Source organism: Polypterus senegalus, chromosome 17 (genome assembly GCF_016835505.1).
Source record: "Polypterus senegalus isolate Bchr_013 chromosome 17, ASM1683550v1, whole genome shotgun sequence".
Taxonomy (NCBI): Eukaryota; Metazoa; Chordata; class Cladistia; order Polypteriformes; family Polypteridae; genus Polypterus; species Polypterus senegalus.
The window spans coordinates 1,246,713-1,271,095 of record NC_053170.1 but is presented as its reverse complement, the minus strand read 5'-3'; the positions used below and the strand labels follow the sequence as shown (position 1 = coordinate 1,271,095).

At 44.2% G+C, this 24,383-nt stretch overlaps 1 protein-coding gene across 1 annotated transcript in view; it reads left to right on the top strand.

Annotated features, from left to right (window-relative positions):
- Positions 1-3,523: 3,523 nt before the first annotated feature.
- wnt3 (wingless-type MMTV integration site family, member 3) overlaps positions 3,524-24,383 on the top strand; it is a 39,575-nt gene continuing 18,715 nt past the window's right edge. Inside the window, exon 1 of the mRNA XM_039740877.1 lies at positions 3,524-3,771. Within this exon, the coding sequence (XP_039596811.1) occupies positions 3,692-3,771 (80 nt within the window). The 5' untranslated portion in view covers positions 3,524-3,691. The remainder of the gene's footprint in view (positions 3,772-24,383) is intronic.

The following is a 24,383-nucleotide window of genomic DNA, read 5'->3' as shown; positions in this document are numbered from 1 at the left end:
TTCTTTATTTCAGATGCTAATCTTTTTCTCAAATGTTGTTTCTGTTTTAACCAATTGGGTGGAGTGTCTGTCACTGATATCATCACTGACTGCTTAAAAGAAATAAATATTGTAAACAGAACTGGCGCTGGGTTCTCTTAAGGACTAATCCATCATTTCCTCCAAGTCTGAGGGGACAACCTGCACAAGTGAGCCGGCAGGCCGCAGTGGCAGAGCGGAGCAGAGCAGGACGCATGCACTCCGCTCGACGTGTCCCAGGAGCAGACAGCATGCACTCCGCACATTTTATTATGCCAACGGGGAAAGTGAAAGGCGGCTCCGAATCTCCCAGGAAATGTGTAATTCCTTTAGATCCTTTTGTGGCGCGTATGGGGAGGCGGGGGGGACTTTGGAAACTTTTCTGTTACAGTGAGGTGGAGACGCCCTCCTAATCCTGATTTTATTAGGTGGCTGTCTCCGGCTGAGTAGGAGGGGGTGGGAGGCACAGGGGGATTGAACACATGTCCCCTTTTGTCATTTCAACATTCCCCTTCGTCTTAAGAGGGGCCAGAGAGAGAGGACAAGCCTGGTTCCGAGTGTCTTCCAGTCGCCGTAGAAACCGCCGCCGCAGGGGTCCTCTGTCTCCTTGCTAACAAACGGCCTGCCTTAGACGCTCTTTTTTCTGCCCCTTCATTATCTCTATTCTCCCTCACCCATCCTGTGATGCTTCTCAGTTTGGCAACCTGGCAGCTGCGAGAGGATTTTTATTCCCTTCTTTTTGGGTGACTGAAAATGCTTCCTCTGCCGTGTGCCGCTCATCGGTTAGAAACCTGGTCCCTGGAAACAGAACCTGGGGTGATGGCAGAAAACCACGCATCCCTAGGGCCTCAGGTGTGGATGTGTGTGTGAGTGAATGATCCCAAGATGGCCACAAGAGCGGTGTATTGCTAATCAAGGCTGCCTGCCTCCAGACACTTCGGGTAAGGGCCGCTTTTCTTCATTTGTACTGTCTTTCGTCCATCAGCCTAGAGTATAAACATCAAGAGGAAGAGCAGTCAAATGAAACATATTAATGACCAGTACCTAAAACACTTCAAGTCAAATGACACAGAGGACCATACAAGCTTTCCTGAAGACAGCTGAAGCGACCGGACTCAGTCAGTAGTCAAAGAAGTCAAGCAGCTCTCCAGCCTTAGATGTGGACCCCCAGAAGAAAAGCCATTGAATGTATGAGTAGATCCAGCTGGCCTTAGAATCTGCAGTCCACTACTTTTCTGACAGATTTTTCTCACAAATGTATAGCTCTCCATTACGTTTAGCACACAAGATCATGCTTCTCTTAACTAACGCATCCCACAATTCCCATAATGCAATGTTCTCATTATCACACTTCTCCCATAATGCACTCGTCCCTCAATGCCTCACTGCTTTAACCCACCATGCACCACTCGCATTGATTTATCCCACAATGCACTGCCTTTCACCTCCCACTATTTCTGATGGATTTTTCAAGGCCCTACCAGTCATACTGAATCTGTTCTCTCTACCTGGGCATTCAAGTGGGCAAATGATCCAGATACAGGAGCCCCAGAAGACTGGCTGGATGGTGTGGGGTTTCACAGCAGCTAAGGGGAGATGGAAGGGCTTGTGGACAAAGGGGCTTTAATGGGAATTGAGTTCAAATCCAACATATATGTGTGTGCAGTAGGGACGTTTGGCCCAAAGTGTCAGAGGGATTACGGTCTTCGGTTAAGAAACAAAAATGGGAAAATGACTGTCCTTTAACGTGACTCCGTTCCTTAACAAAACTGTTAATAAGTTGTATGGCAGGGGTGTTGAACTCCAGGCCTGGTGGCCTGCAGGTTTTCATTCTCACTCTTTTCCTAATCAGTGGCCAGTTTTCACTGCTAATTAACTTCTTTTCCTTTCATTTCAATAGCCCTGTTTTTAAGGAGTCAGTCCTCTGAATTGATTCGTTGCTTCATTAAATGGCAGCCAAACAGAAATGAGACGTCAAGCGAGTCAACAGTTGACCAGCGAAACTGGGATTTCCCACTCCAACCAATTTCTTAATGAGAAGCCCATTTAATTAAACCTGTTATTTAATTCCATGGCTTGTTGCTGCTTTCATTCTGCCACAGCAGACATTTCTTTATTTTCAGATATTGTGTAATGGGCACAGGTGTGCTGCTCATGTGGCGGCTTGTTTTGTGTCTCATTATTGTTTGGCTGCTAATTAATGAAAAAGAGAACCAAGGGGCCTGAGTCAAGTTAATTAAAATGTAAGGCAAAAGAAGTTAATTAGCAGCAAAAACTGGCCACTAATGAAGAAGATGGTTAGAATGAAAACCTGCAGCCACAGCGGCCCTCCAGGACTGGAGTTTGGCACCCGTGTTGTTTGGGGTGATATAACTGTTTAGGATTGCATTTTGTAACGTGTGAATAAAACTTACTTTTACAAAAAATAAAAAAAAACACTGTTTTACTGGAGGATCTACCTACCTGGAGGCTTCACGTGGCCCCGGATGACTTGCTGGTCCTGAGATTAGTGGATGTGTTTGACTGCCACGCTCCTTCCATGCCCTCACTGGTTTGTGCCTTTGGTTTGTGGAAGAACTCAAGCCTGTAAGCCTTAACTTAGTGCTTCGTGTGTAAGCAAGTGGGTTTTGACCAGTGACCACCACCATCGCCTCGAGGGGCATTTCTATCCCCCACATAAAATCAGTGGGGGTGAGAACCACCCTCTCTAGGAAGCCCGTAGGAAGCTGCAGTACTGTCCCCGGAGGGCAGTGTCACCGGCATGCTGTCGCAGGTGACCTACTGAACAGGGCACTGAGTTCTGACGATTCTACTCGTCATTTCCTGATGTAAACGAAAAATGGCAGATGGTGACAATTTGCTGATAATCATTTTGGTGTTCATGTGCGCCATCCTAAAAACGGTGACAAATGTTGGCCCAGTGTGTGCGGGGCAGCAGCGATCGATGGAGGGATCTCTGCTCACCTGGATGTGCTGCTGTCTTTTCCGTTTTTTTTCCTTTTTTACATTTTCCAGCCCCCGACAGCTGTTTTTCCATGGAGACCTCTGTCTGCGGGACAGCTGGGCGTGTCGATCCCAGAGTGACCTGTCCGCCGTTGTTTTTCATATGTGGGAAGCCCCCCTATGGCTCTGTTGTGCATGTGCGAGTGTGTAGGAGGGATGGGCCAGTCGACCCCCTCCCCTGCCCTGCCAAGTCTTTCCTAGCTCTCCGTCCTGGTGCTAGCCACAAATGCTGTATTTATTCGCTCAAGCCACTAAATGCTCTCCTCGAGAAAAGAGGTGAAAAAACAGCAAACTCCAGCCCCCCCCAACCCCCCCTTTTATTCACTTTTCCAGAGGGTGCTGTTTGATTGGCAGCAGGGAACGGGAGAATCATTTTTTTTTTTTTTTTTTAACCTAAGGCTATGCTCTGTGATTGGCTCTCCTGCTGACATCTCCAAACTCCCCGTTCCCCCTTCATCTTTTAATATCTGCCTCTGGATGAGCTGAGAAAGAAAGAGAGAGGGAGAAAAGGAGCTACCTAGAGGAGGAGGAGGAGAGAGAGAGCAAGAGCAAGAGCCAGGGCTCGGGTTAGAGACTGAGAGCCTGACAGGAAGGCTTTGCAGCAGCAGACATCTGCTTTCTTCAGCGTTCACTGATAAAGAAGTGAGAACACCGACGTCCTTGGTGCCTCATGGATTTGAACCTGCTCGGATCTCTCCTGTGTATCTGGCTGAGCAGCTCCACAGTGTTCGGCGGCTATCCCATCTGGTGGTAAGTCCAGGGCGCCCAGTGGCTCCAGTCGTCCCAGTGCCTCGCTCGCTCGCTCGCTCGCTCGCTCACTACCTGGTGCTTTTGTAGATGAGAAGTGCGAGCCGCGTTATGTATATGTGTGTGTGTGTGTGTGTGTGTGTGTGCGTGTTTGGGAGAGACTTCTGTAACCTCGGGGCTTTCTACCTTTTTTTTTTTTTTTTAAAGTTTATTCCTTATTGCATTTTTCGTACGTTGTGCTCTGAAGTGTGTTTTTACTACGTGGTGGCTCGCTTTCTTTCTTCCTTTCAACGACAATTTGCTGGGTTCCCATTTTGCCAACCTTGGGCCATTTACTGATGGGTCTGCGGTTAGCCATATTGTCAACTTGATTGTTTTATTTAGCGTATTTTGTTTACTTTGCGCTCTAAAGCAGATGCATGTTGTGCCATATCACGAAAGAGCTGGTGGATGGCGCAGGCAGAGGTGGTGCCGTTTGTGAAGTTTAGTGGTTAAATCGTCTACCGATATTGCAAAGAAGAGCCGACCGAAATGTACTTTCATGCCACTAGGAAGTGAGAGTTCCCTCCGTGGCATTACATGGCACAGTGTTCCAGCGGCACTTGAAAGAATGAGATGCAGGGAGGTGACCAGTCAAGGGTCCTGACTGCAGCAGCCCGGCTTCATCTTTAATCTTTGCATGCGGAGCTGTCTCCGCTTTGTTTTTGTCCCCGGTAGTCGACGGGGATCTATGGCATAATTACCTTCAGTTTCAAGAAGGTGTAGAGGCAAACTTGGAAAAACGCATTCAGATTTTAACTAAGACACCTCACCTGATACAGCCCTGCTGTAATTCTGTAAATATATAAATCAAGTAGGATGTTAGGAGTCAAAAGGCACTAGAAAAACATAAAATCACGGAAAGGCCTGGCACAGTGACGTGACCCAACAACACGTTAGTGAGTAAAACATGGCAAGAGACCTTCAGAGCTGAGCAGAAGAAAGAGAATTTGAGTGAACCGCAATGTAATGTTTGTGCAATAAAAGTTGGATGTTAGTCAAATGTAGGACTGGCGGTCTTGGTTGGGCTGAAAGGCCTGTTCTCATCAAAACTCTTGTCATGTTCTAGGACATAGTCAAGTCATTATTAGAAAAATGTCATCTTCCTTACTGGTAAACAACCTGACCAGAAATCTACACAGCAGCAGCACAATATGAAGCGAATCCTTACTTTAGATGAGGCAGCATCACTGGCAGTAGGCCCAACTACAAGGCAGCAGAAAAATAAATAAAACTCCAACATCGTAAAGAGGGCCAACAGAATGGCAATGGCACCTGAATGAAGAAGCAGACAAAAAAACAAAGTCCAGAAAAGCTGCTTTTATGGCACAAAGCAGACTGCCGGGGCGTGCAATTTGCTCTTCTCGCCAATATACAGAACTTTATAAACGAGGCTCTGTCAGCCCAGACAATCTGTTGTAGTTGTGAGGAACAAGTCTGCCGCTTCAGTAGCAATGGATGAAAGGCGGCAGCAGCCCCCTCTCGAGCACACGCGCCAGTTTGGGGGTCTCCAATTAAAATGACTTCACATTTCTGGAAAAGTTAAGAAGAGTGACGCAAAGTGTAAAAATGCGCAGAAATGGGAAAGCAACGGATCTAAGTGTGAAAACGTTGTGTGATCCTTCATGTGACTCCATTTGAAGTTATCAGGGGAGAAGAGCATTGTCTTTTCATTTCAGAGCAGTATATCGAGTCACACCTTATATAGCACCTTCCATAATGTCACAATGAAAGAGGACGCACAACCATTTTAAGAATTGACCCTAGCGTCACAAATCCATCACCACACTGGGGTTTTACTTTGGATGAATTGCTCAATGCCTGTTGGAGGTCTTGAGTGATGCAGACCAATATAACAGTAGGAACCCATTTAGATGGATGGATGGATGTAAAGCATACCGCTGTTACAAGTGATAGTCAAAGTGTAATGATTAATTCAGTCATTCAGCATTAACTGCACCTCCTTTGTCCATTGTAAGCTTGCAGTGAGTCCGTATCTATCCTGGTAGCCATAGGAATGAGGGCAGCGGCCAGTCCTGTAAGAGACGCCAGGCCATCACAGGGCACACTCAGGCACAAGCCCAGACTCACTCATTCTGACGCACTAACAAGCACATCTTTGAGTTGGGAGAGGAAAGTGGTGCACACAATTCAGTTCATGTCCTACACGTGGAGAACAACATCCACACAGGCGGGCCAGAGTCTCTAGAACTGCGAGGAGGTAATGCCAACCAATGCACCACCACACCACCAAACAAATGGTCATCTCCAAACGACTCATAAATTATTTGGGCAGCCAAAAGAATTCTTTAAGTTGTCAACCCAATCATCTATTCATCCATTCTCTTAACCCTTTATTCCACTTTAAGGACATTCACAGCTGGAGTCTATCTTGGTAGCATTAAGTGCAAGACAAGAACCCACCTGCTGGGACAGGGCATCAGTCCACTGCAGGGCGCACTCTCTCTTTTCTCTTACACACACAATTACACATAAGGAGTCGGTTTGCAGAGTCATCAATCAGGCTAATGTGCTTGTCTTCAGGATGTGGGAGGAAAAAAAAAAAAAGAGTACCTGAGGAAAACCCATGCAGATACGGGGGCCAGCTATGAGGTGACCTGGCCAAGCTTCGAAAACAGTGTCCCGAGACCACTGCACCTCCATTCTGCCCTCCTGCCCAGTACTTATTTTAAATGTTACATGTCGTAATGAATGTAATCAGAGAGAGTTTTTTTAGAGTAGCAAGGAAAGGGGAGACGCAATGCAGCCCACAGAACAGCATACGGGCCAGCTGCCTTTCAGCCATAAGCCCCCAGTTGATCCCCAGATAGGATCAGGCCATAGGCTAGGATACGGAATCTGTTGATCTAATCTTTAACACCGTGCCTTTCACTCTATCTATCTATCTATCTATGATATAGTGCCTTTCACTCTATCTATCTATCTATCTATCTATCTATTATATAGTGCCTTTCATTTCTATCTATCTCAGCACATTCATATGTATCTGTCTACTAATATAAAACTGAAGATGAGGAGTGTTAAAACATGACTGTGACAAGACCAAAAGCAGTCCAACTTCTGGCAGCTAAATCCACCATTGCATTTAACGCTTTCTTGATTTCTGCCTTAAGCTTGCTAATATTTTTCTGAAGCACTCTGGTTTATTACCTGGAGTAACCACGAGATCCAAATTCTTTATAAACATATTTAGATTAAGTCAAATCATGGACACGATGTTCAAAATGATGAATTACGTGGGTCGGAGTAGGTATGATCTGTTTAATTTGTTAGGATTGTGCAAGGTGCTATATAAAATTGAAGGAGATTGGTAAAAAGCGAGTTTCCACACGGCAACATGAATGCTTCCAGAGTCTGAATTGGTCACCTGATGTGCTTTTACTCGTTGACCCCTGCGGACAGACCCCGTTCCTTTGTATTGTCCTATAGTGTCGACGTTGCCAGGGCACACAGTGAGCTATGCCATGTAGGTGGTGTCTTTATGTATTTCTAAGTATAAAGGACACGTGTTACTATGTCGTGTTTCTACTTTTGGCCGTGTTGGGACAATGGCTCTGTAATCGATGCTGATGCCTCCTAGCTCGGTCCCTGTCAATGTGAGGTGTGTATGTTCTCTCTGTGTTCAGAAAGCTTTTCTTTGAATGCTCCAGCCTCTGCTAACATCCCAGACCTTTGTGTTAGGTAGACTGGTGACTCTAAATTGGTGGCAGACCTAGGCTGGACTGATTTTTTGGCTTTAGTCTCCCGTGAGCTCTTAATGGCATTTAAGGGTTTGAACGTGTAATGACTTTACTAAGTCATTTACAATTGGATGTGCTCCCCTAAGGTCTCATCTCTACTTCTTTCCATTTGCAATGCTTTTACATTCAAGCTCAATCCATTCTGTTGACTGTCCTATAAAAACTGCATTCATTAAATTCTTTTCCACAAGTATTCAATAAAAAAGAAAACTCACTGTGAAAGGCGCTGTATAAAGGCTCTTCCTTGAAACACTTTGAGGCAGACACCACACATTGATATGTAAAATCAATCTGGAGTGTTATGTGAAGAGAAGTCAAGTGCCATACAGGACTAAAACTGGGGCACTGGGGACACAAAATCAGCATCCAGTAGTGATCTGCAAGACATGACAATAGACATATTCATTGTGTTGTTTGCCTTATTTGTATTGATTTTAACAAAACAATTAAGGACCAATGTGCTCTACTGCGGCCAGTGCCTTTGCTGTCCTTGCAGAGGTTTACTAAGTCCATGCATCAAACACGTTCCACAGCCACTTTGTATGAAGTTCTCTTACACAAGACAAGGCCACGCCGCACGTCATTCTGTTGCACTGGAGCAGCAGCTTTTACGAGGGCAGCATTACAGCTGGCACCAAGTGCCACACATCCGGCTGCAATGCGTTACTCTCGGCGGCTCTTCTTCTTTTGAGTTACTTCAAGTCGCCATACACTGTGGTTGTTGTCTCAGGAGTGACGATGGTGTTTGCTACACATCAACCACCAAGACAAGGGGCTCCCCGTTGCGTCAGGACGACGACGACAGAAACCATTTTGAATTGCGGCAGAGGAAGAGCACAGACGCCGAGCCATAATCTGTTCCCACCCGTGCCTGTTCAACTTGTATTCTCTCATCTGTCATAATTACCATTTTCCCATTTTGATTGCCTGCTGTTTAAGTTGCCCCTTCAAGCTCCAATTTAACCTTAACACACATAGCGGCACCTCACTACTTGCTCTTTATCAAACGTATTGATTGTGAGGTGTGTGACAATGCACGGCTTGACGTAGCTCGTCTTTATTTTTCAGGCAGTACCGGCCTTTGTCTTTGTGACTGCTGAGCTTGCCGTTAAGCACATTTCAGGTGTTGTGACCGAATGGTCACTAAAACAGCACCGTGTTCTTCTGTTGAAGGCCATCACTTGGAGCTCTACTAGGCAGCCTGTTTATGATTTTCTTTCTTTCTTATAGTACCTTTCATTCCGGTTGCTATGATTATACACTTTGCAGACAACCTGTGATTATTTCGATTGTTTTTATTTTAATTGAGCGCGTTGTTATGGCACAACAACCTGTCCTTATAGAGTGAAAATCAAATTAAGCATTACCTCAAAGTAACTCACTAAGTCATCTTTTTTTTTTAATTTTACGGTGGCCTGTGTAACATTAAAAGTTCCTTTTATTTTTTTTTAAAACTTTTTCATTGTGTACAGCACAGTGAGTCTGTTACTCCAGTTCACAACGCAGCTGATCTGGACCCTTTGAATTGGGATTTAAAAGCCTCTCACACACGTGTGGATACATGCAAGTTGCTTTCCCGTTTATAATTCAACGTTACGTTTTGACTTTAAATATGCGGAGTTTCATTTTGTTCATATAATATTTGTAATTATTGTACAGCACAACGGGATCATAAGTGCTTTGATAATGCACTTTAAGAACTTAACATTGTCATTTACTGCCATGATTTTCATCACTATCATGACGCAGTTTCATTTCAGTCTGTTCTTTTTTATTGAATAATAATCACCAATCACATTAGTTAGCAATCTGTCTTGACTTTCCGTATTGTCTTTCCCTGAGTGCCGTGACAATGCACTTCATTAAGTGAATGTCTTTTAAATTTCTGTAACTTTCCGAGTAGTTTAAGCAAGAAGTCAAGCACTAACTAAAAAGATTACAATACGGCAGCTTTCGAGGCAACTCAGGCCCCTTCTTCAGGCGAGATGTAATAATCAGAGTAATTTAATGAACAAGTGAAGAAAGTGGCCGGCCCTGCGGAGGCCGTTATCTCAGGCGTTGCAGTGGATTTTGAACTCATGAGGGGGGTCATGAGGCTCAGGCCTGTTCTTTAGGACCAGTAAATTATTAATAGAAAAGAAGAAAGGACACCGGTCAGGATTGTAAGGTCACATCAGCAAGGGCCACCCTGCAGAGATGCCGAGGAGCCAAGCACAAGGTGCAGTGGACATTTGCAGTGAAATGTGCTTCAGTGTACAAGTCGATCTCTCATGCTGACCTTCACCTCCCTTCCTCTGGCCTGACTGCCAAGCCGCAATATCAATTACCGGCAGATAAGCCAGTCGGAGGTCACGCGCAGAAGAAAAGTTGGGCTAAAGCCCTAGGCTGAAGGTCAGCGTGTGACATAGTGACCTCTAGGTGAAAGTTTTATACAGTGTTTAGGTGATCAAAACATCGACGCTCAACGTGCTGCTGATCAGCGATGACAGCGAGGCGCAGGAGTCGAGTCACATAAGGGCCAGTCCTTTGTGATTACTAAAGAGCCAAAGCCACAAAGCTCAAGTTTGCTTTCAGGCCCCACGCGGCCCGCGGAGTCATCATTGTGCCTTCTGAGTGCTCAGCTAACACTACAAGTCTTGAACGGACTGACACCGCTGCCCACTACTTCAGGCGCTCCCCGCAAAAGGAAGGGGGAAGCGGCAAGACAAATACACCAAGAAGCTTGACGGGCCCGCCTAAATGAAGTGTAAGTCTTATCACTGCCTGGTCGAACTGCCCAAAGAAGACACTTGCCAGGGTTCCAACATGTCATTAGAAGAAAAAAAAGAGAGAAACAAGCCTCGTCCTGCAGAGCGGGAGGCGCTAAAACCAGAATCCTCCCTTAGGTGACTATATCGTACATCACGTGCCTGGTCTATGACACATGGTGCAAACTCCACTCTGTCATGTGGGGGCGGTAGGCAGCCACAGAAGTCTCCCTCTGCCTTTGTAGCTGGAGTTTTGAATCTTTTCAGGTTTTTCTTCTTGATCCGCGCTGTTTGTTAAAACATACATTCCCCTTTTCCATGCAGAAGCTGCCTGGCTTTGATTTTTGCAAGCTGCGTGCCTGTGGAGATTAGAATCATTTATCTTTGAGAGATAATTATTCCTTTGTGACTTGTCGATGCTTCAGGAAGACTGTTTTATTTATGAGTTTTTCTTGAGTGTTCGCCGAGCTCCAAGAAGCCTGGAAGGTGATTGCAAATTGCTGCTTCCTATCATTGAAAATGAAATGGATGCCATTAAGAATGAGGAAGTTGATAAGAATTGACATGTTCCCAGTGACGCTGGGATATAAATGAGTTCCTAGTCTCAACTCGTGCAGAATTTCACAGTTCAAAGGCCTCCTTTAAAAGGCAGAATTGTGCCTAACTGGCAGATCGCTAGGAACATTCCTCGATTCCAACTGCACTGGGTAAAACACGAAAGGAGGACACTGGGGACGTCCACCTCAAAGACCCAGGCCACACATAGCGACTGACGCCGTGCCACAATGGATGCCTTAGGAAATGGCATCCATTGTCCTTTAACCCTGATCAGCAAAACAGCAGGAGGGTCAGAAGGACACATGAATACGGTGGATGGGCAGATGGGCACTTGCTGGAGGGGTCTCTCCCACCGTGTCTTTGTAAAGAATGAATTGATGTTGTGATCACCTGAATGATCCATAAAACTTGAGCATTTCCTAGAGATGAATATAGCCCACTCCTAAAGACCCCCATGAGATACTCTCAGTTGGACAACAGGCACGGGCTGAGAGTAACGGCGGTGTGTTTGTAAAGCTGGATTCATCTTCGAAACTGCGAGGCATAGTCAGAGAGGCCAGCCAATCTACGAAAATCAACTGCAATAACAAAGGCAAGCAAAGGTCAGTTTAAAAGGCCAAAGGGTCCCTCCCGGCTGGGTGTTGCTTCAAACTGTTGATGATCACACCCGTTTAATTCAGTGCAGAGCATATCCTGGCACTTGGACTGGAAGTCGCACTTAGGGACAAACCCCACACTCACTGACATGGAGCCAATGTGGAGTCATCGATTAAGCCAACATGCACATCTCCCAGCAGGCTCTGCAGGCTCTGAGCACCTGAGTGGCGAGATGAGCCATTACATGAAGTCTTCTATAGTGAGAGCTTCAGTGTGTGTGTGTGTGTGTGTGTGCGAGGAAGGGAGTTCACTGCCTACTCTAGGATTTCTAACAACAGGCATCCATTTGGAAGGTGGTAAGTAACATCTAGGCAGTTCTAGACTGAGGTCAACTTGGCTCCCCTTGGCACTTGTGAGAAATGGCTGCAATAATGTAATAAATACATAAGAATGTAAGAAAGCAGATGAAGAAGAAGGGAGAAAAATAAAAAGCCTAACATGTGTACACACACACACACACATATTCATTTTCCAACCCAAAAAAACCCTCAATTTTAAGGTCACCAGGAGCATGAGGTTCAAGGCAGGAGCCAAACGAGTCCAGCATGCAGCAGACTCACACACAGACCCACATTCACACAAATTGCCAATGAACTTAAATCACACATATCTGGGATGTGACCAGAGTACCCAGAGAGTGTGACAAGAACAGATCTCCTGGGGTTATTAGGCTTCACCATCACAAGGCGCTATAAATAACAATAAGTTAATCAGCAACGAGATACATTTCTGGATGAATTAGTAAGACTAATAGGGTACAACACCCTCGGACTACTAAGACAGGCACAATATCCATCCATCGATCCATCCTCTTCCGCTTATCCGAGGTCGGGTCGCGGGGACAGCAGCTTGAGCAGAGATGCCCAGACTTCCCTCTCTCTCTGGCCACTTCTTCCAGCTCTTCCGGGGGAGTCCCGAGGCGTTCCCAGGCCGGATGGGAGACATAGTCCCTCCAGCGTGTCCAAGACGGGCACAATAAGTCGATCAAAGTGACAGTCAAACTGATTACTCAGATACTCGCTAATTACTTGACTTGAATTACGTGGATAGGACTGGAGAGCTTTGGTGGGCAGCATGGCCTGCTCCCATCCAGACCGTTCTAATGTTCAAAGAAACGAGTAGAAGTGCAAGCGTTACAAACACCAAGTAGGCAACATCAAGCACCACACGAGAATCAACAGAAGACAGAATGGAGGTTCATCACACAGCAGCCCATGAACACGGACGGCCTATCCAGAGGCACTTATTACTGAAACCATGAACGACTACGAGAGACGGGGAGAAGCTGAGGGAAAAGAGTGAAAAGCAGCAGGTGGCGGAGAAGAATATGTGTTACCTTCTACACAGGGCAGAAATCAAAGGCAGCTCTCTGCAGCTACGAGACACACATCAGTACACCTAAGTGTAGCACCACGACACCAGTCAGCACATATCCAGCAGTGATAACAGCGCTACAATACAGACGGCTACTTATCTAACTGAGACTTCTGCTTTTTCGTCAAGCTGACATTTTGTCATACAGGTCCAAATAAGACATCCATACAAATAAAAAAAAAAAAAAAACAGAAAATGATTGATTCAAGAAGTCAATGTGTGGAAGAGGCACGTATATCACATACTGGTACCACAGAGTTCTGAAGTTGAACAAATACCATGTCTTTTAAAATGCAGCGTTTCAATACAGCCCAAAAGGTGAAAATGCCCCATACTTTGTAAAGACACTGTATGCACTACAAGGGTGTGTAGCCTGGGGCAGGGGCTTCACCACGTTGGCACAGGGCAGGATTGACCCTCACAGAAACCTTCCAGTAACCAGAAAGTTAAAGACACACTAATAGCAGAAAAGGTTTCACAAATGTCAATCTGGGAATATAGGGATTACTTGGAGGCGGCGTTCCCTATATATGTGCTTTGTGTCTCAAAAGGGCATTAGGTAGGGGCACCGGCATGGCAGAGAGAGAGAGAGAGAGAGAATGTGCAGTGTTTCACCAAGATGCTGAAGGCAAGGCAACCCAAGTAATGCTATAAAATGTCTGACCTTCTTCCTTTAAAGACAATGAGGCTGGGAAAGAAACCTGAGACAGAAATATGTCCTGGCCACTAAACTCAGAAAGATACCAATAGTGAAAAAGAGCAGCCGGGATGTGCCTTAGACACCTAGGCATTTCAGGGCACTAAAGGCCCATGCCTGGGTGAAATCAGGGGCAGGAGCGGACTGGGTCTCAAAACTGGCCAACGAGTGAGGTGACGAGGTCGACCCACCCGGCCCGTTGTTCATTGTCATTTACTTAACATTTGTGATGAGTATGCGGCTCGCTACTCGCCTATGATATTTAAACTGTTGCCAAATTAATCTGTACACTGCTGTTTAGACACAACTTAAAATTTGACCACATGCTTAGAAATAAAATGTAATGAAAAATAGAAATGTTGTAATACGGCTTACGCGCCATTAGAGTGCACGTCAACTGTCAATGTCATGTCCAAGTGCCAGCACCCTAGCAGGCGAGAAGCTGCTCATTTACAACGGAAGAAATGATAACCGAGGTTAGAATGAAAACCTCACATCATCGAAATGTTCCTTTGACTTAACGATAAACTAGAAATGTTCCGTCCTAATATGAAAAAATCTTGTCCTGTGCTTTATAACCTTATTTCATCATACTAATAATCGCAACTGAAGACCACTAATTATAGTAGCTTAGAAAATTAATTTTAATGTCAAACAGTAACCAGTACATAAAATTTACTTCATGAAACGGCCAGGCCCATGACCAGACCAGACCAGAGTCCGTGGCCCAGCGGGCATTGCCCTAATGGCCAGTCCGCCCCTGCTCAGTACAATGAGTTCTTGCCTGAGTTCCTGGAGTAAATGTAAGGATGCCCCTAACTGAAAGTGATGCAAGGGCTTGGTAGGAAATGACTCCAGGACTGGGCTTAAAGCTGCCTCACGGACCAGGGCTAGCTAAGTGAGAAGATGGGTGTACAGCAGGCATGTAGCCAGTCGGCTGAAGGGAGAGATGCCAAAGCCAGGAGAAAGAAAGAAAGAAACTGAAACTGATGATTTGGTGTGGTTTTGTGGTGAGAAAGTGGGTAAACCAACCGGCCCACCAGCAAGACAGGTTTAAGACCTGTGTAGTTGAACCCAGATGGTGCATTGTGCTGCAATTGTCTTTTTTGTGTTTCTTCCTTGAGCTTATTTATGTTTAATGAATGTGCCAGTTTTAGCTTATTTGGGCCTCCTTGTTGCTTTTCAGGGTAGAGAAGGTTGCCACGGGTGCCCATAAGGTCTGAGTGTTTTATGTCTTGCAAAGTTAGCTTACAATGAATGAAACAAAAATTATAACTCCAGTTAATGCAAATGTTGGAGAACATTACAGTATTAATCTCTTGAGAACAGCTCTGCAAATGATAGATAGATAGGCACTATATAATAAGACAAATAGATAGATATGAAAGGCACTATATGATAGATAGATAGATAGATAGATATATAATAGATAGATAGATAGATAGATAGATAGATAGATAGATAGATAGATATGATAGATAGATAGATAGATAGATAGATAGATAGATAGATATGAAAGGTACTATATACTGTAATAGATAGAAAATCACCTGAAAAATCCTGGACCAATGAGAAGTATGCAAACTGACGACATGAAGAATCGTCTTCTGCCGAACTGGAATCGTCCCTGCATAATTCAAATGATCTGGATCTACATAAATAGATCTGGACCACCTTATAGATAGATAGATAGATAGATAGATAGATAGATAGATAGATAGATAGATAGATAGATAGATAGATAGATAGATAGATAGATAGATAGATAGATAGATAGATAGATAGAGACTTGCAAAGGGCTGGCATTCTTTCCTTTGTTATTTTCTGCTTTGTGCCAAGTCCTGCTGGCAAAGGCTTGGCCCCCAACCTCTGAATTTGATTAAGTTGGTCTGAGTATATGCAATTAAATGTGTTTTTATTTTTCATAAAAATAAAGTTTTACTTGAGGAATATTCTATGCTTAAAAGAGTTTTACATGGATACACATATTAAAAAGAATGAAACAGCAAATAAACAGAAGATTAGAGAGAAACGACTTGAATTAAATTTCCCTGCACTCCCCAGCTCAGGTCTGCCATCACATCAAACTGGCATTCTTACATATCCTGTTCAGACAGATGGACAGCTCTAGTGCCACCTTGGTTGGTTACGGCGTGGATGGTTGGCCTAACAGGGGCATCTGTACACCTGAGCAGATTTTTCCACAGGGGGCTGCATAGACCTTCACAAGTTGGTTGTTCTCGTCGTTTTTTTGGCTGTAGGGGATATAGCCGCATGCTCTCACTTAAACCTCAATGTCTTCATTGGAGAAACATACACACGCACACACACAACAAAAAACAGGTCTGAACATTTTTCAGAAGCCCTGTCACATTTTATCTGATCAGCCTCCAGCCATTGGACTGCAATGCAAGGCTTCAGAAAAAATGCAGCAAGGTTTCTTCTTTTCAGACACCACAGAAAAGTCCCCACCACAGGCTTCTGTGCTTTTTAAGTAGCGGTTTTGTTGTCCCGCTCAAGTTCAAAGCCTAGCAGACTCTGTCTGTGTGACTTCATTGTAAGCTGCTCATATCCCAGGTGTCCTCACTTGATGCTGCCAGTACCTTTGCCCCGTTGCTGCTCTTGTCATACCGGCACTTTGACTTTTTCATTTATCTCTTTAATTATCTTCTGCATCTAACCTAATTAATTTTGTTGTTTGAGAACTGTACCCATCAAATGGCCAGTGAGTGAAACATCAGTGGCTGTGTTGTTCCAACAGGTGAATGGGGTCCTCTTTTGTTCTAGCTTAGCCTTTTACAGAGCGTAAAGTTCTGATGGCCCCCTCTCTCTCTCTCTCTATATATATATATATATCTCCTGCATGTAGCTCTGACCTCTGGAGAGCACCCTCCATAATTACAGCTAATAGGTTGTTCCTACGTTGTAAAGAAGCCTCCACAACTGCCTGCTCATGGGGCAGGATGGAGGTCAGCAGTGCAAGCAGATGTAGACAGGCAGAGGTCTCTCGTGTTGGACAGCTCAAATTGCAGAAGAGCCAGAGGCGGCTGATAAACCTTTCACTTCTGTCTCTGACTCTGATCTTCCGCTTGATGTCTCCCCTTCTGTCTGGAAAGCACTGATGGACAGTGAACACTGCGCAATCTACATATGTTCGTGTCTGTTTTTTTGTGCTTTGAAGGAATGTGACTAGCGTACTGTACCTCAAGATGCCCAGTTTCCTAAAGTGGCATAAGCTTCCACCTGCTTCAGTTACTAAAATGTGTGTTGTTATAAACAAGTTAAACAGAAATGAGATTTTTCAAGCAGGATGAAGAGACCACCATTCTATTGTGTACATTTTTGTGATGATCGCCCAGATATGCTGAACCCATCCCAAACATGAAGGGCACACAACAGGATCGGTCCCAGGCAGGCTAGTCCATTTTAGAGTGCACCCCACTTGGACTACTGAGAGAAAGAGGAGAATCTAATAGAAGAACACGGAGTGCACACAGGAGGTAATCCAGACGGGAACTGACCCTGAACTGAGCTGTTGCAACACACCCACCAACCATCACAACAGTCTACGTTTCTTAAAGATGAGCTCATAACTGGAGTGGAAACCATCATGAACGCTTAGGTAGCCTACTTATACTGACTTAACAAGCAGGACGAGGCTCCTCTACAGCCAGCAGCTCTGCTGCACTTTGGCTAAAAAGTTGCCCCTGAAACATTTTAAGAGGAAAAAAAAAAAGACCATCAAGTTATCTCTTTGCAGTGAAGAAGAGCACAGCGTGGGCCTGGGGCTGAGTCAAAACGTTCAGACAATGTTGCTTGATTGCACAATGCATGTAGTTCTGTTTTCAAAATATTCTGGAATGTTCTGCTCGAAGGCGAGTCCCTGCCCAAGCCTCTTTGCAGATGCGGCTCTTTGTTCGGATTATACTGTGCCCCTCTGCATTGATTCCTCTTTTAATGCCCTGTGCCACCTTGCCCTTCTCAATGCCCCCATTTTTTTACATTTTTTTTTAATCAGTTTTCATCTTGTCTCTTTTTAATTATCACACATTTCATAATACTTATAATAGCTTTTGTGTATATGCTTGCCAGGTCACATAAACCTTAATTATGGGTTTAATTTTATATTACTTTCTCCGAGGGAAGCAAAATACCCTCACAAATGCACACAAACACCAGAGAGAGTGTAACTTGAGCAGCCTACCCAAGAGACAGTGAAGTGTGATGTTTTACAAGTGAGGCACTGAGGATGGCATATTGTCCTCCTGTCCGTGTCAGAAAAAATAAATCTTACATGTCTTAAATTTGGAAAACTAAACAAAAGGAAGATTTTAAAATATGAAAACAAAAACTAAAATATGCACCAACGTAATATTTTTAATCTGTATTGAGGATTTGTTCTGTTCTGTGTGTTGTGTTGACCCCCCACTGCACGCCCAACCGACCTGGTAAGGGGGTCTCTCTTTGAACTGCCTTTCCTGAGGTTTCCTCCATTTTTTTTTTTTGGGTGTTTTTCCTCGTCTTCTTTGAGAGTCGAGGCTGGGGGGCTATCAAAAAGCAGGGCCTGTTAAAGCCAATTGTGGCACTTCTTGTGTGATTTTGGGCTCCACACAAATAAATTGCATTTTATTGTATTGTATTGTTAAAGGCGTAGAAGGAGACAGAGCATGTAGCACTTGCCTTTGAAGCAACTTGCAGCAAGCTAACGACTTTTCAGGCTGAGGCTGTGTCTGGCATTTGGGATTGGCTTGAGATTCATTCTTTCCCAACCCCAAAAAATTGAAAATGCGTGAGCAGAGGACTGTTACTGGTATTTAACGCATGAGTCACCAATGACGAGAGCTGGTGCCGATTAATAATGTGGCAACAGTAAAGTTCACCGAGTGGTAGTGAGCACATAAGGCAATCGGCACAATGCTTGTTTTGTGAAGAGCCCTTAGTAATTAATTACTGCTGATCTGCACTCCCGTCAGTAGACAGCAAAGAATGGCCAACCTAATGTGGATGTTTTCAAGAGCATTTGGAGAACTGCTAAGATGTTAAGGGCACCCGTGTGTCTGCTCTGTCATTCTTTCAGACACTCCATTGTCATTTCCTCAATCGCACTCGTCCACTCCCTATGCACTGGCTGATGTAAAGATGATGGAGAGATGTTTCTTTACAGACAGGCTAAACAGAAGGTTCAGGAGATTGCCATCGGAGTTGTATAAATCAAATTAAAACAGTCATCCTTTATGTTTCTAAAGATATCCTTCCAGGGTCACAGACTTAGCTGTCATCTGTATCTTTTGCACATCCCATATTAATGCAAAGTAATGTCTGTCAGTCAGTCAGTCTCCAACCCGCTATATCCTAACACAGGGTCTGCTGGAGCCAATCCCAGCCAGCACAGGGCGCAAGGCAGAAACAAACCCGGGCAGGGCGCCAGCACACACACACACACCACCTAACATGCATGTCTGTGGACTGTGGGAGGAAACCCACGCAGACACGGGGAGAACATGCAAACTCCATGCAGGGAGGACCCAGGAAGTGAACCCAGACGGGTCTCCTAACTGCGCCACCGTGCCGCCCCTAAGTAATGCCAACACTAAAAATAAAAAGCACCTTTATGGAACTGTTAGGCATCAATGCAACTGAAATTAGTCAAAACCTTATTCAATACGCTTTTATTTTTGGATGGATTGTGCAGTCCATTACAGCGCGCAGGTCAATACCTCACGTACTGTATGTCTATAGAAGGCTGTGCTGCCCTCTAGTGCCCTAGACAGTACACCGTAGCCCACAAGGATGCCGGTTCAAACCCAGGCTCGAGCTGCAGGTGTGATGCTGAGGGTCTCGGTCATGACGGACCCATTGTCTACTTGTGCTTTGAGCAGAGCCTGGTGACAGTATTACATGACAGACATTGTTAGAATTAAAAAATGTACTAACATCCACCTAGAATGCGATTTAACATTTCCCCATGCAGTTTGCCGTGTTTAACGGCATGTCCATTAGACTAAGACTCAGATCTCCTGAAACTGATCGCCTTTGAAAAGCAACATTACAAAGGACCCTGTTATGGAAAAACGTACTTTAAAGCAACAAGTCTCTATCCAAACTTGAAACCCGTGTGTCCTGTCAATTCATACACTGTGTTTCCTGAAGATGAGAAGTTCATCTCCTTTAATCTTTCCTCACAGTCCTGGAATCAGCTTAGTTGCTCTTCTCTGCTCTCTCTCAGGTACTGTTGTGTTCTTTTGAAGGTATTTTTAAATGGCACTCAGAATGTGGCGACACAAGTGCCATAGAAAGTTTAGCCATAGCCTCCTTTTGCTTTTTCTTCGCACCACCTATTGTGTGACACAATGGTCGAAGGAGCTTTGGTCATTTGTTGTGTACACTGCCTGGATGTGAATACTGACAAGGCCACTAGCACACCCAAGCCGTTCTCTTAAGGGACACTTTAAAGTTTCAAAGACTCCATTGTGTAATTATATCCAGTGTTTACTTCCTTATGTGCAAAACCTTTTCATTATATTTCTTCTTTATTATATTCCGTTTTTTTCATATACCTTCCCAGGTCCATCTAAGATGACTTTTTGGTAACCCTGCTGTATCTGCTAATCCAATGAGTTAAGTGTCATTTACAAAGTTACCCCGTTTGTTGCACCTTCAAGGTAATTTATTGAAATTAAACAGAACAGCAGCCCCAGAATTCTCTGAGAAAATGATCCCAACTTTTAACGTCTTGTAATAAAAAAAGGAGGCAGCACTGATCCCCACTTTTTAATGTCACCCAAAGTAAAAAAGTTCTTATAGTATGTAATAACCATTGTGCCCATAAAGTATATTATCGTGATGTTTGCTATGGAAAGAGTTTACGTAAATAAAAAAAACGTTTCTAAAAAGAATACTAGTCCTGAAAAAATAGCTGAGGATGCAGATTACAGTTTGTTCTGCAGAGCAACATCGTGTCCACTGTATAAGTCGTTTACAAAAAACAAACAGGTCAAAAAATGAGTGTGTCCACCCCAGGAGTCAAACGCCACACCAGCACTGCACATCACTGTCCCATTTGTAATTTCAAACTGGTAGGTGAAAATAACAGAAGAATACATTGACTTAAAGCAGAGGTTCATTTACTGCGGATATAAGCCAATGAAAATGAGAAAACCTGCAATCACGTGGCCCTGCCACCCTGTTTTGTGTGCCACTGAGTTAAATGGTGCAAATAAAGCAAAGGTCTCCACAAAAAGACACAGCGATGGAAGACAAAAAAGCAGACTACACTGCAGACACCATGAGCTAAGGAGAGACACGTGACATGTAAAAATGAGGTTACAATTTGGAATTGGCTTACATTCAAAAAACTGAAATCATTTAGAAGTATTTGCCCGCTTTACATATCACCCTAATTCATTTATGCACCATCTAGTAACACAGAAATAGTCTCTCTGTTATGATAAAAAAATCCTGGGACCAGACGAGACTTTGTGTTAACCACACCTGGGGCCTGAAATAAAAGACAAAGAGTAGATGACAAAGTAGAATGTCGTAAAGAACTTAAAAAGGTTGGTGCGGTACACATGCAGAGCAGGTTAGAGATAATGGAAGTATCAAAAAAATGATAGTAAAGATCGCATAAACGCACACAGATGCAAATTATTACTCGGTGAAATAATGGAACAGTGAAAAGAGACTGGGTATACTGTTCGGAGTTTAAACTTTAAGTCAGAGACTCATAGATCGTCTAATTCGTGTTGCCATCAGGGAAAAGTAGAGTTTCTTCCCAATGAAGAGGCGCATCCGCGAGAATGAAAAGATTTATTTGGTGAAGGTGAAATCGACATACGCCAGCACCAGAGATGCGAAGTGGCTGGCGAATTGCGCGGGCCAGAGGGGGTTGGCGACCGAAGCCCCCTAGTTTTTCAAAAATGCAAAAAAGTTCTAAACCAAGCTCTCCCAACATATTTCTTAGATTACTTTGCAGATCAAGAAGAGCTAAGCTGCGCCTCATCTATGATCCTTTATTCAAATTGTTTCCCCATTAAAACACAATGACGGTCATTTACAATCTGCTGTAAGAGGTCATCCTATAGTTGGCCAGCGACTACACTGAGGTATACTACTAGAGCCTCTTGCCTCTTTCCTTACAGAGTATCACTTGGCCCTAATAGAGGGAGGAGAATCTCCGGTTTACTGAACTTATTAGCGCCGTCCTTGAGCACTGGAGTGGGCACTGCCACTCACCCCTTTCCACATCAGACTGCAACTCCTCATGGTTTCCTCTCATTCATCACACTCTGGACCACCACTGACCCCAGATACCATTCTGTGATCCATTCCTTCAGCTAGCTTTACGACCTAACATCAAAGTCTCAGGCTAGACCACCTCCCCTGTTGGCTCACCGCATGCACCACATGTACTCGTCATCTACAGACTGGCAGAATAGACACAGCAGTTGTAAAATGGAGAGTCGAAAAGGCCTAGTTTTAGAGCTTAATGAGCGTTAAGGACAGACTCGTCGTAAAAAAAGGTTAATCCAGGTGTCACTGAGACACCAAGAATGACAGCGTTAATCAATCGAAGATGTCCTCAGCCCTCCCAATGACCCTCAGCAAAGCGTGACTGTACAGCAGTTGGTGAGGAGGCTTAGCTTCAAAGCAATACGTTATCATTTACACAACGGTAATTCTTTTGCAGACTGGAGTCTGATTTGACATTTGCTGCCATCTAATTGGACTTGCTTCTTTTGGAACTTACCAGAATGGCCTACATGTCTTACATGGCACAAACGCCAATGCTGGCACTCTGGGGAAGTCAGCACTGTGGATGAGGCAGATGAATGCTAAAAAAACGATTTTAAGAAAGAATAGGAAGCCAGTTCAGTGCAGCCCATGTATGAGATGCTGGAAATCAAGCAAACAAACATCATTTTCAAACACAACACTGGGATAAGTTTGCAAGAATCAAAAAAGAGAGCAGCTAAAAATAGTTTTTTAAACTTGGCAAACGCTTAAAAAGAATGACAACAGTGTGTGTACAAGAAAGAGGTTAGAACATGCAGGGTCCACGTCCCTAACACAGCTTGCGTCAGGCAGCTCAAGCTGTTCAGATGTAAAACGGTTTATTAAAAGAAAAAAAAAAAAAGAAGCACAACACATCATCCAACATAAATGCAAACTGGATGTGCCTAGTGAAAAAAAATCAACTCAGCATTTTATACCAAAAACACACAACATGTTGAAGAAGAAGAAATCGGGCCAATAACAGCAGAAGCAATGAGCCCAGCTATAGCACCTCAGTGGGTGCAGGCTGAGCTTACCTCACCAAGTTCTGGGAACTAAACGCACAGCCGTCTGTCTGGAGGCTACAGCTCTGGTCGCTCACTACACACTGCTGATTGATGTGGAGGTGGGAGCATCACAGGGAGGGGAATCGTTTTTACAAGTAGCAACACAGCCACCCAACTCTTCTTTCACCTTAAAGTTTGAAGAAAGCCCCAGGAGGCATACAGCAGGAATGAATTTTGACAGCTTTGTTTGGGTCTGGCTGCCTCTAATCTCTGGCTCTGTAATCCCCCCCAACTTACCGATAACATACACACAAACACCTGTGCTTGGATGGGAGGGTTTCAGCACGGAGCCACTGCTGCGGGCAACAGGCAGAGAAACGCAAGCGCAACGTGGAGCTCCCCTTTCCCTCCCACAAGATTATTTCTTAGATGTCTTGAACTGCAAGACTAAGATGCTCTTAGAAAAAAGACAAAGAGAGAGAGAGAGAGAGACAGACATCATTTCCTTATAATATTCTGCCTACCTGTCTGGAAAGAAGGGCATGACGTACCTACCACAGCAGCTCTGGAGAGGAACGCAAACTATGGGACAGACACAAGAAGGGGGATTCTCGATTTGGAGTTAAATTCCTGATAAGAATCACGCACGTACCACCCCAATTGTCCCTGGAAGGGAATTCCAACACATGTGTAACTGAAAACTGGAAATTCCATTCTTTTCTGAACTTTTATTAGCGACTGAATTTGATTCCAGAGCTCAGCCCTAATTTGCACTGATTCACGTCTATTAGAAATGTGTGCTGCAATTATACAACATTCTCGGCTCCTCCGTTCACTCGCTAGTGGCGCAATGTACACTTTTATCCAATGCATTCTTACGTAGCACTTCTAACTAATGAGCTCCTGGCAGTAAAGAAGTGGTCATCAACCATTAACAAAAGAAAATCACAGTAAAAAAAAAAAAAAAGTTTAGAGGCACATTTTGAAAAAAATTAAAGGAAAAAAACAAAGCTTAAGAGCCAGACTCAGTGCCAGCAGCCTGCTTAAATATTAAAATAATTATGGCTGAAACTGGCCTCAGGTGATGGCAAATGAATTGCCTTTACCAGACATTGGCAAGTAGGAGGAACGCCAAAGAGCAGAAACGGATGTGTGACACGAATGTGCTTGTCTTTAAAATAAAAAAAAAGAAGCACCCAGTTGAATGTTCCTCCATTACTCTCCACCTTCACGTGCCATTTAGAAAACTTCAAAGGGGCTCATGAAGTCTGACTCCCCCTGTGAATCACTTAGACAAAGTCTCCAAAATGACTTTTCATGAGACTGCTGTCTTGTGGTATTTGTAATTTAAAAGGTCGGAGGAGCTAAAAAAAAAAAAACGAGTCCAAATGGCTTTGTTAATCGATCCAAAGGAGGCGGCCTATTCTTGTGACTCATGCAAAGCAACAAATTAGCAACTCTAAATGCAAAAGAGGTAAGCAGGATTCATTTTACTTGAGTC